At 38.3% G+C, this 18,413-nt stretch overlaps 1 protein-coding gene across 2 annotated transcripts in view; it reads left to right on the top strand.

Annotated features, from left to right (window-relative positions):
* The window catches only part of sardh (sarcosine dehydrogenase), a 60,964-nt gene that overhangs the window by 12,510 nt on the left and 30,041 nt on the right, over nt 1–18,413 (top strand). For both annotated transcript variants that reach the window (XM_026174125.1, XM_026174124.1), the window contains exons 9-10: nt 3,377–3,506; nt 7,848–7,934. In XM_026174125.1, coding sequence (XP_026029910.1) covers nt 3,377–3,506; nt 7,848–7,934 — 217 coding nt within the window. The remainder of the gene's footprint in view (nt 1–3,376; nt 3,507–7,847; nt 7,935–18,413) is intronic.

Here is an 18,413-nt window from a genome sequence, read left to right as displayed (position 1 = left end):
GTTAGAATTTATTTAATATTACTTTCTACACCAGGATCTTTTTCTATGTAGCTGACGCTGGTAACTGTGCAGGGGCGGATCTAGCAAAGTTTAGCCAGGGGGGCCGATAGGGCATTAACAGGGAAAAGGGGAGCAGAAAGACATACTTTTCTTTCTTATTCTCATTTAAAATGTCGAGCTTTTAATAAATAATTATCTGACAGCCAAAGTTTTAATTTGATGTAAAATGAATAGAAGTCAATTACTGTATATAGTAACTATTAAGTCTAATATACCCTAGTAAGCTATAGTACTTTTTCCTTTGTGAAGGTACCATCTGTGCAGTCTGCAATTTTGTTGAAGAAAGATGTTGAATCTATTTAATATTTCTTGAAAAATAATTGATTTCTGTGCATTTTTTTTCACACTGCATCAAATTAAGGTTGATTACGTCGATTAAGCATCATGAGGTGGAGCGTGAGGGGTGGTTCCCTATTTTTTATTTATTTATTTTTGTTGTTGCTGGGAGTTGGAACCCTATTAGTTAGGTTGCTTAATATTTACACTAAGTACTCTTTAAAATACCAGAATAGGGAGGATGGTGTAGGTCTAAGTTTATTAGATTGATCAGTGTTGCTGAACTATGAAATATTTTTTTTGCATACAGGTATAACAGAATAGCTTTAGTGTAGTTGTTGTTTTAAACTTGAGTATGAACTTATACAAAATGCAGCAAGATATTTAAAAAAAAAAACTGTTTTGTTGAAACACACTATATCGGATTCATATCGGTATCGGCAGATATCCAAATTTATGATATCGGTATCGGTATCGGACATAAAAAAGTGGTATCGTGCCATCTCTAGTTTAAATATTCCTACAGCCTACTGGGTCGACTTTATAGGTTTTTAATATGACAGACAAATATCAATTCTCTTATCATCTTTCTGTAAAGACACAAAGCTACAAATGTTGGACTTTAAGTATAAAAACTTGAGTAGCCATTATAAAGGAAAGCGCAACAAACTGTGTTTATGATGCTTCTGAAGGCACAGGAGTAGGTATAGTATACCTAGTAGGGAAAGAACAGGATTCCCTTTCCCCCCCCCCAAGTTCTGTTGGAATCTTTGGCTTTTGTTGGATGATTTCATCAAATCCAGTGCCTTCAGGTCACTTACGCGAAGGCGAAGTTTATTAACCTTGATGCAAATAATGAAACAAAAAAGGGATCAAACGCTGACACTTTTGGAAAGTTTATTTTTCTCTAGAAAGTTTATACAGAAAACTATACTTAGAAAGGAAAAAAACTAGTCCTATATTTGTATCCATTAATAAAACTGTTGCAAGTCTTATTGCCCACACTCCACATATATTTTATTTCTAATGTGCACAGTGATGAGCACAGTGCTCAAGAGGGGATAAGTCTATTGGATTTTAATTACCTCATACTCATTCTTTTAGCACAACCCCTGACAAACATTGTATTTTTAGCTCCGCTTGGGGTGAAATTTGTTTTATTGGAACATTAAAACCAAAGTACATCTGTAAAAGGAACTGAAGGCTCTGAAGACTAATTATTCGAACAACACTTTGGCAACTAGAAAAAGTCATTGTGCAAGCAGTTGCATGTTCCATGCAAAGACCGACTTTAGAGAGAGTTTGACTTTGGAGATTGATCTTTTTAAGAGCCTTTGAACTGACAGGTGGTCTTGGTCTTAATGGATTTGTACTTTCTCTCAAGGACAGGTTTTTAGAGCAGTTTGTTAAGTGGGCTGGCAGGAGGTTTGGTGGCATGCATTTATGCATTAGATACTTAAAACTTTTCACTCGTCATGCATTCCTTCTTGATTTATGCCTGTTTTTTTTCTTTAAGACTTTGGTCTTTTATACTATTCAGAAGTAATGAAAGCCATTAGACGTTTTCTGCAGGTCACCGATAATATCTTTTTGCCTGTCAACCTAACTTCCTGGCTTTCTGTCCTTCTGGCTGGCTGGCTGCCTGTCTGCAGATTCCTCAGTGGTTTTTACATATTAGAGGATTTCTTTGAGCGGAAGCAGCTTCTTTGTTCTCGTTCTGCAGCAGCTTTGATGTCTTAAAGCAAGTGGAAGAAGAAAGAATAGATACCAAAAGGAGAATTAGCAAGGAGACGTGGAGAATAGAAGAAGCGGAGTGATTGAAGATGAGCTAGATTGATGGCTTGGGAAGGATTGGGAGAAGTGTGGTGCCTAGGACAAAGGTATCTGCTTCTCAGATACCCCAGTTGAGTGTCAATGCCCGGTAATAGTGCAGAACTCTTTGTTCACATGAAAGCAGCTACTGTCAGCTTAGGCATCCATATGACATTAAAGTCTTAATCGAAGCTGAGAGTGTCACAGCAGATGGTAATTGTGAAGCCAAAGGAATTTCCTTCAGTACGTCCTCTGTACTTGACTGTAGACCATAACCATCTATCTAACTTAATCACTTATGTTCAACATTTATAAAAACGGGTTGATATTGTTATCCAGTGTTCTTGTTTTGTTTTTGTTTAGGCATGTCTGTTACATAATTAAAAAAAATTGAGGAAAGTAAAGTAAAAGTAGATGAAAGAGTGAATCAGGGCAGGAATTGAGAGAGAAATACGTGACTGATAAAATTGCTGGACAGCTCTGGTGTGCTGGACTTTCCACTTTGAGTGCCCTGAGTCAGCCAGATTAGTGTTTGATGGGAAGGTGGGGGGTGGGGGGTCGTCTGTGCTGCTGGCCATTAGTTGTAGGAGTTAAAGGCTGGATTTTGGTGTGGCTGAAAAGGAGGGAGTTACAGAACTCCAGATTGGAGCAAATTAAAGCTTGGACAAGATACTGAGATGAGAGGAAGGGCTGATTTGACAGATGTTTCTGTGGTGAGGAAGAGTTGATTTAACAGATGCTACAGGATGTGTTGTGGCTGCAGCCTTGCTTCCTCCAGTCACATATGAAGAGGATAAAAGAGCACAGCAGTATTTTTGACACTGGCACTGCGGTGGTACATCAGCATTGAACATCACAGTAGTAGTGCTGACTGTAGCCTACAAAGACACACAAAGAAAAGGAAAAATATTAAAATGCACCATTATTCAGTGCTCGTTTTACTGCTCATTTGTATTTTCTCAAAAATCTTCAATTCAATTTTTCTAATTAGATGTGGTCCCTATTTATGTGATTTGGTGTCTTCCTCAAACAGAACTCATTTTCAGTGTGAAAATTCGTTTCAAAATTGGTGTGTTTTAGGGGTAAAAGAGAGAAAGTAAATGTGTGCTGCTATTTTAAGGTTACTCAAGGTTTCAAGGTTATTGGAAGTAAGCCAGTCATTTATTATCAGTGTGCCTTTTATTTATTTATTTATTTATTTATTTATTTATTTTTCAATATTTCCCAGGTGTCTGATAAGTTCGCCTTCAGCCTGTTCGATCTGGACTGGGATGTCTTTATGCAACATATTGAGGGTGCAGTCAACAGAGTTCCTGCTCTGGAACAGACTGGCATTAAGTCCACTGTCTGTGGACCAGGTACGTACACACACACACACACACACACACACACACACACACGCACATGCTCAGTTGTGTTCCCATCACCTCATGGGGAATTACATTTACTGAGGTCGTTTCCTGGAGACTTACTCTATCTGCAACCTCCTAACATTAACCCTTCCACTAATCTTAAGCTTAAAGTCTACATGCTAAGATGTAGATATGTGTTTAACATTACAGGGATTTATGTCCCTAAAAACAAAGCAGGTCATCTATTTGTGACTATGTGTAAGCGGACATATATATCCCCACAGGAAAAATGCAATCATGCACACATACAAGCACTAGTTCAAAAGAAGCATTAATCTTTGAGCAATTCCTCCATGCCTTTCCCTACAAATCCTTATGCATTACAGCAGCAAACAAGCAACTTTCACAACACTTTGGATGCATACTGTGGTTGCCCATGAATATGTAAACTAGCGAGCTGTATGCCATGTTTGCAGAGGAGATAGTTTGATTAGCTCGAGCCTGACTTCCTGTGCAGGTAATATCACATTGCCCAGCTGGTTATGTGAGCTGGTCTGTAGCCATGCTTTGTGGTTTCTGATTTGAGTTTTTCATTATTTTAGCCTGGAGCAGCAGTTTGGAATAATGATCAGAATGATTTTGTGAGGATAGAAAAGTAAAACAGAGTGATAAAATGAAAGTACAAAAGACATTTAGAAGGAACTTTGACAAAAAGCAAACATACAAAAAAGAAAATGTTAAAGGGAAATAATAATTGATAACATAAATTTTACAGAGATGAAATAAAGACGAAATGATGGAAGAAAAAATAAAGATAGAAGTCTGAAAAGCTGTCTGTTCTTCTTATCTGTGCCCTTGGCTTTAAGTTCATTTTATGTTTACTGGATAAGCTTGCTGCGTTAAACAAAACATTTTCAGAGTGAGAAAATGTTACTAACGAGAAATGAGAAGTTACTAAGGCACCTTTGGCATTTCCATGAGGATACAGCAGGCTAAATGAAGGAGAAATTTCAAATATAAATCGAATATTATGAGTTCCATCAGTATGTGCAATTCACCACTCAGAGAGACTTATTTATATAGACAGAAGTATGGAAAATTGAGTTAAAGGTTTACGGTGTTTTCTTTTGGAATATTTAGCAGTTAGTCTAATGTTGCTAAAAGACGTATTCACACGCATGTGTTTGTAGGTATTTAAGAGAAAATATCTCTTTCGGCTTGGTTCAGTTGAGTAATAAAAGTACTGATATCTTAATGTATCTGCTGCAATTTCTCTGTTACATAAGACATTGTTAGTTTTAAAGTTTGCGTGTATTGGATTTTTGAAAAAGTTATTATTGCATTGCAGAACTTGGCTAAAGTTGCCTTTAAACAACTTCCAGCTCTCCAAAACCACCCATCCAATCTGTGGTTTTTAACGCAAGTGGAAATAGAAAAGGAGACATTACGGTTTAATGAACAGCCAGCCTGCCGTTATGGTTAGGAGGCATTTACTGACCACAAACGGCTCGCTAAGTTTCAGTGTTGCACACAGCTGTTCTAAAGTCTCAGAGGACCAAGCCTGACCAAACCTAAATGATAAATGGTGGCTTGCCAACTAAAATGAAAAGTTCTGAGCCTTAGCCTTGTCACAATTCCTCCCCACACTTTTATATCTTGTGCAAAACTAACACATCCTGTACTGTCAGATTGTCCACTGAATATAGAGACGCATTTCTTATTATATCCGCTAACATGTCAGATGATTCGGCGCTCAGACTGCTGATATCATGTTAAGACTGAAGACATCACATCTTTAAATCATCTAATTTGTGGAAGATCTGCTGCCATGTTTGATCATGAATATTTTAAAAACTACTAAAGACAAAAGCCTGAATTTTTCACTGGCCTTTCGTTTTGTAAAAATGAATCAGGATCTGAGATTTTGGATAGATATATCAAACATGACTATTTAAAATATGAAACACAAAATCAAGCTGCCCTGCAAAATACCATATTTGCGCAAACACTAATAAAACATTGCAAAAGGAAACTAGAATTCTGAATGGTTTATAGTCGAGTTTCAGAATAATGCAAAATGAAACTTTTTGAATAGATTAACACGAATTCATGGTCATAAAGTGCTATTTTCAATTAACTTTCACAATGGATTGAGAAAATATGACAAGTTGTATCACAAAGACAAAAATATCAGTAGTTGGTCTCGTCCGATTCTTGCAGGATTCAGTCTGGAAGTCAACTGCCTGATTCCTGCTTGCCTGTAGCAACTGTGGCATTAGGATTTGGGTTGGGTTAGGGGGTTAGGGTCTTGCATTGGAATACAGATCACAAGTGGACACAGCAACTTTACATTGCTACTTACGTGAAAGAGGCTACTAATCCCGTTTTAACTACTTTGAATTGTTGTGCTATATTTATTTTCATATGTGAAAAGTCTTACATCAGTACTTGTTGGGTTCTTTGCATTGTTATCGCCTCTTAGTATTTTAAGCTTACCCTGAATTATAAGATCTCTGATGGGCGTCAGATCTGGAAACGGTAGGTAGAGTATGTATCAAAATGAAAAATATGCAGATATTTATTGTTACTGAGCACATTATTTTACTGATATTTTTGTTTTACACTTTGTCATGTTTACTCAATGCAGCATGAAATTTGGATTCCTTCTTCATATTTGTGACAAGGAATTTCATATTAAAAAGTATTCTACCTGCTTTATTCTGCATTATTGTGAAATTGGGTTATATACACTTCAGAAAATGTTAGTATTTGTATGTATGCAACGTGATGTTTGTTATTAGTGTGTGCTCGCATAAGTGACTTTTTTTTGGGTTTTTTTTCTTCATATCTTGAGTAGATAATACTGTGACTTTTTTTTTAAATCTCTCTGTTCAAAATTACAGACCCTGATTCATAAGAAAGGTCCGGGAAAATTTCAGGCTTTCATCTTTTGTACTTTTTGAGATATTCATGCTCAGACATACCAAAAAAAATATCCATCTCTAATTTTTAGGCAAACTGGAGATGGATGAGCATAAAATCTTCTCAACATTTGATGATTTGGCATGGAATGACCCAAAGCCAGAGATGACACTGATAAAATAGCCAAAGTAGTCAAATGTCCATCTATCAGTCCTTTTTTTTTTTTTTTTTTTTTTTTTTTTTTTGCCTGTCCCGTTTGGCTCTTTTGCCATCAGAATTGTTGTCTAAAGGCAAAGAAAGATGCCCAACGGATTTACTTTACCAAACTGACCATCCCAGCCTTGCCGTAATGGTCCATTTGATTCACCTTTTATTGTTTATTTTATTTTCACTTGCTGAATACGGGACAGACTTGACTGGGGGAAAGAAGGGGAGAAAGAAAGAGGGAAAGAGAAACAGCTGAGAAGAGGGACGGGGGAGAAGGGTAAAAAACAAAAACCAACAGAATGGGCAGAAAAAAAAAAGAAAAAATATGCATATATCAATCACCTGGATCACCTGCTGAGAAAGAAAAAAGAAAACAAGCAGAAGAGAACAAGAGTAATAGAATAAACAACATCACAATGATATATGGGAATATGACAGTAAATACTAAATATTAAACATTATTGTGCAGCACATAAGATCAACAGAACACAGTGTGCTTTGAGGTAGGAGCCAAAAAGGGCGTAGTTTGTGGGTGTGATCACCCGTGTGTACACCTGTGAGCATGGACGCGCTTGTTTTTTTTAAAAGGTTCCTTCATGTAATGATCTGCTAGAGGGTGTGGGGGGGCCACAGCCCCGTCCTCCAGGGCATGAAGCAGGTATGGAGGAGATCAAGACTCCAGACATCCAGAGGCCCCCAGAACACAAGAGACCAAGGAAGACCAACAGAGGGGCAGCCGCGCCACTGTCCCAGAAAGAGCTGAGGAGAGTCCCAGATGAGGGCTCACTCAGCAGCCGCGGAGCAGAAGCCAGGGGGAGTTGCAGTGACGCGCCCGTGAGCTCCGCCGGCAGCCAGCCGTGCCTGAGTGACCCCACCTCCGAAGTGGCCCGGGTGAGCCCCAGGCTCCAGGCCCCGATAAGCGGCCGCCAAGGAGTGAGCCGGTGTGTACCTGGACGCCCATCCCCGGACACAAAGAACCACCAACGCACCGATGTCTGAGGGAGTCCGCCACTGGCAGGGGAAGTGGTGGTAGGGGGGGATAGGCCTCCATACCTCCATCTATCAGTCCTTTTTCTTCTGCATATCCAATTCTGGGTCATGCGTGGACTGTATCCTATTCGAGCTACCACAGGAGCTGAGACGGACTCCTGTGACGAATTGGATAGAAACATTTTGTTCCCACCTTTATCACAAAGTTTCTCTTTGTTATTGTTTCAGAGTCATTCACAGCAGACCATAAGCCTCTGATGGGAGAAACACCAGAGGTCAGAGGTTTCTTCCTGGGCTGTGGCTTCAACAGTGCTGGTAAGTTCTGCGTCAGCTGACAACTGACAGTCTGAAGAAATAAAATAGTCAGAGGTGAGAAAAGAGAGGAAGGGAGGCAGGGAGTGAGCGAGAATCCCAGAGAGTGCAAAGACATCTTAGATTAAATGGTTAGCTTCATCAACTTTGCCTTAAAGAAACAATACATACACTGCACTCACTGATTATTTATTATAAAGTACTTCATCTTTAATAGCTTTCCCTTGAGGAATCTATGAAATGATTCTATGAAATGATTCCTCAAGGGGTGACAAAGGTCGAAGAAATCTTCTTAGAAATCAAATGGGCAAAAATAATGAAGAAAATAAGGGAAATGGCCAAAGAATTTTTTTCTTAGACTCTGACCTAGCCTTCACCAGTCTCTCAAGGCACAAATGAATAATAGAGTGGTTTTCATTTTTCAGCTTTCATCGAGAACATACACATACACGCAGGCACACACAGAAACAACCCGAGTAACTCCATTACTTCACTCAGGGATGAACTTTCTACTGACATTAGAGAAGGAGGAATGCGAGGATCTCAGCGGTCTGAAAAACAGAGAGAGGGGGCGTAAAGGGTAAAGTAATCACCATAAGCATTAAGACAATTCAGACAAAGCCTTTTTTTTTTTCTGCACAAGAGCAAAAGACTATGGGATCCGGCTCTGCAGTCCTGACAGACGCTTGGGAGACGCAGTGAAGTGAAGACCTGATGTGTGGGCATCTCGACACTCATATGTTACACAGACCTCCCTCTTCTGTATTTTCTTTTCTTTCAGAGGTGTAGTTGACTCGCTGCAAATTAATGAGTGGTCCTTGATGTTTACCACTGCTTTTCTATTCCGCAACCACTTAACCATGAAATATTCTGTCCACCACCCTGATCAGAGTACTAACACGTCCTTCGAGTACTGCCTCATATTATACCTGAAAACAGTGGTAAAACTTGCCAATAGGCTTCTTCTCATAAAAATAATAAATTGTCATCAGTTTGGATTATTAATTCATGGCAGCTCAGTGAGCAAAAAGCTAAATGTTCAACAACCTCATGTGAGAGGCCGACCCCCATCTGTTATTCTCTGGTAATTAATAACTATAAAGTGAGCTTGGGACTGTTGGCATTACATTTTCTTTTCTACATTTACATAGAAACACAACCTGCCTGTGTGAATAGAGGTGGTTACAATGCTGTCGTACCCATTTTATTTTTTAGTGTAATGCCGGGTACTAGCTCAGTGAAATGGGCCTAGTATTACTAATATCACACCTGAGTCATTTTCACACATGCACAGCAGCCCTGAACTTTCCTAAACATTACATGGTGGAGCTGTGCTGCCTGCTCTATGGTACAAAATCAGTGTAATGTCCCATGTAGCTTATGTGTGAATTAAGCACGTAATTGTCATGCGAATTCACAGACAGTGAGTGGGAGTCGTGAAGCTGGTCTCCTGCGTGTGTTACCCGCTCACCAAAGGGAGTGCTTCCTGTAGTGAGAAGACTATTTGCACGTCTTGCAAGTATATACTTTTAAAAACTAGAGTTTGGGGAAAGCAGCGGTACGACCAGCAGCACAGAGGAGAGCAGGCATCAGTGATGCAGGTACTGTCTAAGTTGGAGATTTAGTATGACGTGTAGATGTATTGCAGATGTGCAGTAAGTGTGGGAAGGCTAAAGCAGCTTAAATAGTGTGCCCTGCATAAGAAACTGGATGTGCAGAAAGGCATTTGGAGCATCAGTTGATGTGGGCTGCCATTGAGATCAGCCGATCTGCTGGGACTGAGCTTGACTTCGTAGCCTGCCTGAACTGTGCTCGATTCGCACTCAGCATCCACACACACAAAGGAAACACTGATGTGCCATGTCGTCCCTTCTTCACACTCTCTGCATCTGTCACTCTTTCTTCCCCTGTCTTTATGCCCCTCTGACAAGGAAACGGCATCTTTCGCATTTCCAGTGACACGGCTGTCTTGGTTCAAGGCCGGGCACGGAGAGGCAGGAAAGTTCAGAGACCAAGGGGTCACTTTTGATAGATAGTAGAGAGTGATATTATACCCCTCTCGTCAAAAAAAGTGACAGGTTACTTCCGGAGCTCATTAATTATTCATGAGCTCCGGAAGTCCGGAAGTAGGAAGTAATTAAATTATCCCCTAATTAAATTATCCCCTAATTAAATTAGCTCCGGAAGTCCGGAAGTAGGAAGTAATTAAATAATAAAAATATGATATTCATAAAAATATGATATTCATAAAAATATGATATTCATAAAAATATAATTGATTATTTAGAAAGTTTTTTATATATCAAAATAGCATTCTTTTATTTCTTTAAGCAATTAAAAAATTTATTTATTTTTTTATGCTCAAAAAACGCCATCTGGTGGTGGGTCAGTGTGTGCGCGCGCCCGCGCGCGCCCGAGGCTGTGTGTCTGGGCGCGCGGGGGCGCGCCCGTGTCTCCGGACCGTGCTCTCTCGGGCTCCGTGCTCATGTGTTTAAAAATGTATTAAACCATATTAAAATTGTTTAGTTAAACTTGTGCTTTTGTAACGTTCAGTATGGCCACAAACACATGCTGCATGCCTTGGGGGAAAACTTTATTTCGATTTATATGCATTTGTAGATTTAGAATAAAACTCATACTCAGAAAAAACAACTCGCGATCCCCGCAGCCCCCTTAACCTAATCCTTAGATACATAAGCAGGGAAAACTCCTTAAAAAACCCTCCGCTATTTCTCCAAAACCCTACAATAACTTGTTAGGGTACCCCCTCTATTCCCAAAAGCTTATATTCGATAACAGGGAAAATCCTGAAAAAATCCTTAGTCTTTTTTTCTCAAATTCAGCGCCCCGCGGCTCCCTTCATGCTCAGCCAAACAAAGCCAAAACTCCTTTTAAAAATTTCTCCGCGATTTCTCCAAAACCCCTATAATAACTTGTTAGCTACCCCTCTATTCCCAAAAAAAAAGCGCTATAATCCAAAAACATTGGGAAAGCTCCTTACTCTTTTTTCTTCAAAAACTTGCCTCTTGCTAGCTACCTCTAAAATTCTACGCAGAGTCTAAGTTCTACCTCGCTCTTAATCGCACCGATCCCGCAACAGCTTCCAGAGCACAATTTTTTCCTGCTTGTTCGCTCCCCGCTCTGGTCCCGAATGCGCTGCTTACCTCGTTTGAAAATTCCCCCCTTAGACCAACTCCGCCTCACTGCGCCCCGCTGCCAATCACATAACCCTTGCACCGCTCCCTTCGCACCCCGGTTAGCCAATCGGCTCCAGGTCTGATTTTATGATCTCCCGCTGATGTTAAGACTATCTTCGAACCCCCAGAACACATCTGCCTTCAGCCATATCAACAACTGGAACCGCTCACACTGCTTGCGAGTTCGCATAGGGAGCGGCCGATTTCAACAGCAACTTGCGTCTCTTTCCTTATCCGCATATCATTCGGTAAGTGTTAATCTTCCTCTCTAACTACATTTTTGCATTTTCCTTTTTACCATTCTGTCAATCCTTTCATTTAAAAAAAATAAATATCACAATGGTTTGTAACAGGTACAATACACCATCCATCCATCCATTCGCCTCCACTTATCCTTTTCTCAGGCTCGCGCGGTGCGCTGGAGCCTATCCCACGTACAATACACTTTAATATATATATATAAGCTCCACTTTTAACTCCCGTAAAAGTTTATACATTACATGTCTACATCACCTATCATGTCCTCATCGGGTATCTCATATCATCTTGTTATTGTTATGTTATGCTCCTTTGATATTTTGCTAGTTTGCGTGTTTTAAAACTCTTTTTGTTTTTCTTTATATTTTTAGACCCACATGTGTTAACCTGATCCCTGCGAAACACCAGCTCTGCGTGGATTTTGACCGCGAGTGACCGGATGTTGTTTCCGGCCTGAGGTTGCATGAAATGCCGTGAGGCTCGTTTGAAAGATTGCGCCCGAGACCAACTCCGCCTCCAAGGCATGCCTACCTTTAGCTGCCACCAGTGAGATATCAGAGCCGGGCTCCACATATCCAATCAGGAGCACGAGCAAGACAGCTTTTGCAGACTCTCCAGAAATATACAAGTCCTTACCAACTGCTCTGCAACCCAGTGTTTCTGGTCCCCTCACTAACATCGCTTTTTGAGATATTTTTTATGAACCACCAAAAAAGCAATTTTACCCCACAGTACAGAAGACTGGGTCTGAGGGCAGCAGCGGGGACAAATGATTGTAATGAAGCGACGGACATTTCATGGGTGGTCTTGCATAATCGTGAGTTATTATGTCATATGGTGATAAGTACATAGTTTTGCAAGAGGCATACAAGCACTGTGGAAAAAGTAATCATAAAACTGTTTTTGTGAACACCCTACGTTATGCTTTAAAAAATGTGATACATGTAATGTGATCATCAAAGAACATGATTTTTTTTTTAAAAAAAACTTTTATTCTTATGCTTTTAAAGTATGTCAGATTATCTTAAAACACTTATTTGTATGTTATAATGTTTTTCTTACACCATGTGTAATTTTTATAGACACCTTATTCATTGTATCAATGTGTAATTATGTATCTTTTGATAAATAAATAAAATATTTAATCTTGTATTTGTGTACTTTCTGGTGATTCAATAAAAAATTAGTCACATATCGCTCTGATAAACACAGATGGCTGAAAGAAATGTTTGATGGAACAAAGGAAACAAGTGTCTTGCTGCTAAACTTTTAAGTCACCATGGTTTAAATGAGAAAGTCTGTATGTAAAACATGAAAAACTCCATATCAGTGATATCTACAAAGGTGTACTCATTTCTTTGTAATGGTACTTTACTGTTCCAATGAAACAAAAAGAAAATCTCATTTTTAAAGTACATTTTTCGGCCATCCTGACCTATTTTCAGGGGCAAGAATGTTGATGTTAGACTGTGTTTTGAATCAGGTTGTGATCTTAAACTAACTATCACAGCACTGATTTCAGTTGTAATCTCAATTAGAATCCCAATTTGGCTTTTCTCCAGTCAGTGTTATGGTGAAATTTAACTTGTTCTTTTGTGTAATTGCACATGGCCCAGCAAAGGACCCCTTAGTAAGCTGTACAGCATAAGTTTTCAATTCACTTTTGTCAGAAAACTTCACAGTATGAGAAGTTACAGCACAGTTTCTCCAAACGTGTGGTTCTTTTTCAGCCAGCGTGCTTTTAGAGCATCTACATTAGCTCATGTAGTAAAAGTACAATCAGTAAGTGTACTTTAACATTTGAGATTCCGAGTCACTCTTGCTTAGATCATGTGAACTATATCATGAACCTTTTTTTGTATAATGCATCAAACGTGTTCAAATCAGTTTATTTTCAATTTATTTTAACTAATCTAGAGACAAGCAACTCCTTTTTAGCTTCTGTTATGTATTTACCTCTCACACCTTAATCTAGATGTTAGTGTTCTCAGAGTTAACATGTCTCATGTTGCCATGTTGTATTTCTAATACCCAGCCTCAGTGTTCGCCCTGTTGACCCTCAAATCCAAACACCAATGATCTAGATATTCACAAAATTCATAAGGAGATTCTTAAGGTCTTAAGTTTTGTTGTTTTTATGTTTTACAAAAAAAAACTTCACATTTTTTATATTTTTAAACGAAAGTGACATGCAAGGATATTTTTCTTTAGTGATGTTGCTTCAGCAATCTCAAATACTAATTATTCTGGGAATTTTTATGGTCAAACTATGTGATTTTCCAAATGTGTGTGTGTGTGGAGTAAAATGACCTTGTTCTTATGATGTTGTCACCGTGAATCATTTAGGATTAACAACACAAATTGTATCGATAGCAGAAACAGTCTTATAACTTATAATTCTCACACGTTACCGCTAGTTTTACAAACGCAGTCTTCTTCAGCTCTGTTTATGTAGCTTTTATGAAACTGATTTTCCATAGTACAAGTAGAATTTAATTTTTCTTTGCTCTCCAGTATAAATGCAATAATTTGCAGGCTTTTTACTGAAACTCTCACAATGCAACACTCAATGCTCAGAGCTTCATATATCAACAGCTCTGAAAATATCTTCTTTTTTAAAGTAATGTAGGACAGGATCTCTCACTCTCTGTGTCTCAAAAAAACCCAACTAAACTGGCAATCACCACTAAACAAATGAAAGTAGTTTATGGCTTTTTTATCAGCTGCATTTCTTTCATTTATGTATTGATCCCATTGTTTATTGGTAATGCTTTTAGGTCACTGTTTTAGCATGTCTGCCTCACACTCCATTTAAACAGTTTAACAGATAGTGGGGTCTGGTAAGGAAGTTGGGGGGAAGCAGACAACTCCACAGGAAGAGTCTTTTTGTCTTTTCTCCACTGTAAAAGATAGCAAGGCAGTGTGAAACTTTCTTTGCGGGAAAGACAAAACTGAGAGCCATGCTAGGCTCAGTGAGAGACTCTGCTCACCCTCTGCCCCAGCGATGGCAGTCCCTCACCAAGCTTGATTTCTGTTCTTTGTCTTGATTAAAGAATGTTAGCTACCGCTCATCGCTTGTCTGCAGGCTTTATTAAATGGAAAATTTCCACAACAACCTCTAAACAGTGGTTTATGGCTTTTTGTCACCTGCAACACCATGTAACACTTGGATGTTAGATTCTTTTACCAGTCAGTGTTGTTAGCCCCAACCCCCAGGCTCCAGGTGTCTGAGCTCTAACCCTGGCTGCCAAATGTCCCCCTGAGGCCTTTGTGCCTTTTACCACCAGACTAAGTTTGTAGTCCTATCTACTAATATTATTTTATTTTTTTATTATAGCACAAGGTTCAGTTAGGTTACTACTTTGACTTCCTCAATTTGAGCACATTTCTGACCCGATACTTTATCAAGCTTTTACTCGAGTGTTTTTGACACTAGCAGCTGTACTTCTACTTAAGTGAAAATTGCCTGCAATTTTGCCACCTCAGTTGCCACTTTTCTGGAGTTTGTACACTTTTTATATTGAAACGTTCAACGTTTTACGTGTTATCCTTGATCACAGTTCTAAACAAGTTAACTTTCTTCACTTCAAAGTAACCCAAAAAAGAAACTATATGTCCAGTTCTCTTTACTCCAAACCTGGTTTAAGGCTATGCTGTTGTTGTGATATGGCCATACAAATAATATTAAGTTTAATTAGTCTTTAAAAAAAATGGCTGCTTCATGGCTACCTGTTCAGAGAATTTGCAGACTTTTATGGAAACTGTCACAATGTAACACTCTCACTGTCAAAACATGGTTGATCCATGTTTCTATGAACACTGATTAATATATCAACAGCTCTGAAAATCCTTTTTTTTTTTTTAAGTAAAGCAGAACAGGATCTCTGTATCTCTAAAAATCCCAACAAAACTGGCAATCACCTCTAAACAAATGGAAGTAGTTTATGGATCTTTATCACCTGCAACACCATGTAACACCTAGATGTTAGACTCTTTTACCATCACATTTGCAAGGGTTTATGTGTTATCCTTGATCACAGTTCTAAATAAGTTAACTTTCTTGACATAAAAGTAGCCCAAAGAAGACAAATATATGTCCAGTTCTTTTTTACTCCAAACCTACTGATCGGAAAACATTATGTGATGCTGGAAGTTTTCATCCTATCCACCTGCAAAACAAGTTTACCTGTAAGCCAACACATTAGACGTAAGCAAATTTGTGAAATTCCTGAACAATGTGCTTTGTGGAGTAGCAGTAGTACTAGAACTAGTACTAGTAGTCCTAGTATTCTGCAGCAACCAGGCTTCAAGAGTGATCACTCTTCTGGCTTTCAAATGGTGAAAACATGTCACAGTCTTAACCGCAAATCAGAAATGTTGGTAAATTTAAAAAGGAATTTAAACGTCAGCTTTGACATAGACACAGACTTTATTAATGCCACACTCAGGAAATTCACATGTTACACATGATTTAGCTCACCTGCTAAATCCCCAGAGCAATAACCACATCAGCATCATTAGCCTGAGTGTTGATCCTCCAGGTGAGTGAGTGAGTGAGTGAGTGAGTGAGTGTGTGTGTGTGATCAGAGGTGAAGCTGCTTTCTGCAAAGTCTCATCAACAACATCTTTAGAAACAAACATCAACAACCAGGAAGAGTCTAAAAGCACTAAATATGAAACAGACCATTTACCATACCCAACACTGAGCTCCTGCACAGTCAGATGGAGTGAAACATAATGTCCCAGTGGTGTTCTGTTGGATTTAGCAGGTGAGCGTTGTTGCCAGTCAAAACCTTTTTGGAAACTCTTTACAAGAATCAATGTAATTATTTGTTTTACTTGAATCAAATGTATTGGTTTATATACCTGAAATAAAACTTTTTTTTGGAAACCCGTTACATCAAATAAAACTTTCTTGGAAAAGCATTGCAAGAATCAATCGAGTTATTTGTTTTACCCCATTCAAATCTATTGGTTTCATTACATCAAATTAAATAATTTTGGAAACCCGTTACATCAAATAAAACTTTCTTGGAAAAACTTTACAAGAATCAATGTAATTATTTGTTTTACTTGAATCAAATGTAATGGTTTATATACCTGAAATAAAACTTTTTTGGAAACCCTGTACATGAAGTAAAAGGTTTTTGATCTTGTAAGTTCTGGCTTTAATATTTTCAGCTGATAAAGTGAACTTCATACAAACTCTGTGTTAGAAAAAGGGGATAGTTTACTACATGCTATAAAAACACAATCCTTAATCTTTTATTTTGCAACTTTATCTTTCTGTTCTGGTTTTTAGAGTGATTGTTTTATTGACTCGTACTTTGGGAATCACCCTGTTGTGAGAAAAGGATAAGCTGGGAGAGAATATAGCATTATACAAGCAGAGTGTTTTAGCTGTATCCGTAGATCTAAGACATAAACCTGTTGTTAAAAAAGAATAGTTAACTGAAGTGCAGATTTAATTTTAAATTATTTCACGAACTGTCCAGGAATTCCAGAGAGCTTTATACTGATATGGTAAAATTCTCTGAGTGTATTGGTTGTATATGACAAGTATTTGTAAATCATTAGTAGTTACTCTTGCATAGGTGTTTTGCTTGTTTTAAATTTGTGCACTATTTATTTTTATTTTTTGTATTTTGTAATGAATCTCTAATTCACTTTTTCTTGTTGGCCTTGTTGTGTGTACCTCACAAGTCAAATTATACATTGTGATGGAGCAGTCACAATACACCCGCATGAGACACAGTTTGATTTTTCTAACACAGAGTTTGTATGAAGTTCACTTTATCAGCTGAAAATATTAAAGCCAGAACTTACAAGATCAAAAACCTTTTACTTCATGTACAGGGTTTCCAAAAAAGTTTTATTTCAGGTATATAAACCATTACATTTGATTCAAGTAAAACAAATAATTACATTGATTCTTGTAAAGTTTTTCCAAGAAAGTTTTATTTGATGTAACGGGTTTCCAAAATTATTTAATTTGATGTAATGAAACCAATAGATTTGAATGGGGTAAAACAAATAACTCGATTGATTCTTGCAATGCTTTTCCAAGAAAGTTTTATTTGATGTAACGGGTTTCCAAAAAAAAGTTTTATTTCAGGTATATAAACCAATACATTTGATTCAAGTAAAACAAATAATTACATTGATTCTTGTAAAGAGTTTCCAAAAAGGTTTTGACTGGCAACAACGCTCACCTGCTAAATCCAACAGAACACCACTGGGACATTATGTTTCACTCCATCTGACTGTGCAGGAGCTCAGTGTTGGGTATGGTAAATGGTCTGTTTCATATTTAGTGCTTTTAGACTCTTCCTGGTTGTTGATGTTTGTTTCTAAAGATGTTGTTGATGAGACTTTGCAGAAAGCAGCTTCACCTCTGATCACACACACACACTCACTCACTCACTCACTCACTCACTCACCTGGAGGATCAACACTCAGGCTAATGATGCTGATGTGGTTATTGCTCTGGGGATTTAGCAGGTGAGCTAAATCATGTGTAACATGTGAATTTCCTGAGTGTGGCATTAATAAAGTCTGTGTCTATGTCAAAGCTGACGTTTAAATTCCTTTTTAAATTTACCAACATTTCTGATTTGCGGTTAAGACTGTGACATGTTTTCACCATTTGAAAGCCAGAAGAGTGATCACTCTTGAAGCCTGGTTGCTGCAGAATACTAGGACTACTAGTACTAGTTCTAGTACTACTGCTACTCCACAAAGCACATTGTTCAGGAATTTCACAAATTTGCTTACGTCTAATGTGTTGGCTTACAGGTAAACTTGTTTTGCAGGTGGATAGGATGAAAACTTCCAGCATCACATAATGTTTTCCGATCAGTAGGTTTGGAGTAAAAAAGAACTGGACATATATTTGTCTTCTTTGGGCTACTTTTATGTCAAGCAAAGTTAACTTATTTAGAACTGTGATCAAGGATAACACATAAACCCTTGCAAATGTGATGGTAAAAGAGTCTAACATCTAGGTGTTACATGGTGTTGCAGGTGA

This window comes from Astatotilapia calliptera, chromosome 7 (assembly GCF_900246225.1).
Source record: "Astatotilapia calliptera chromosome 7, fAstCal1.2, whole genome shotgun sequence".
Lineage (NCBI taxonomy): Eukaryota > Metazoa > Chordata > Actinopteri > Cichliformes > Cichlidae > Astatotilapia > Astatotilapia calliptera.
This window is presented reverse-complemented; position numbering and strand designations above follow the sequence as displayed.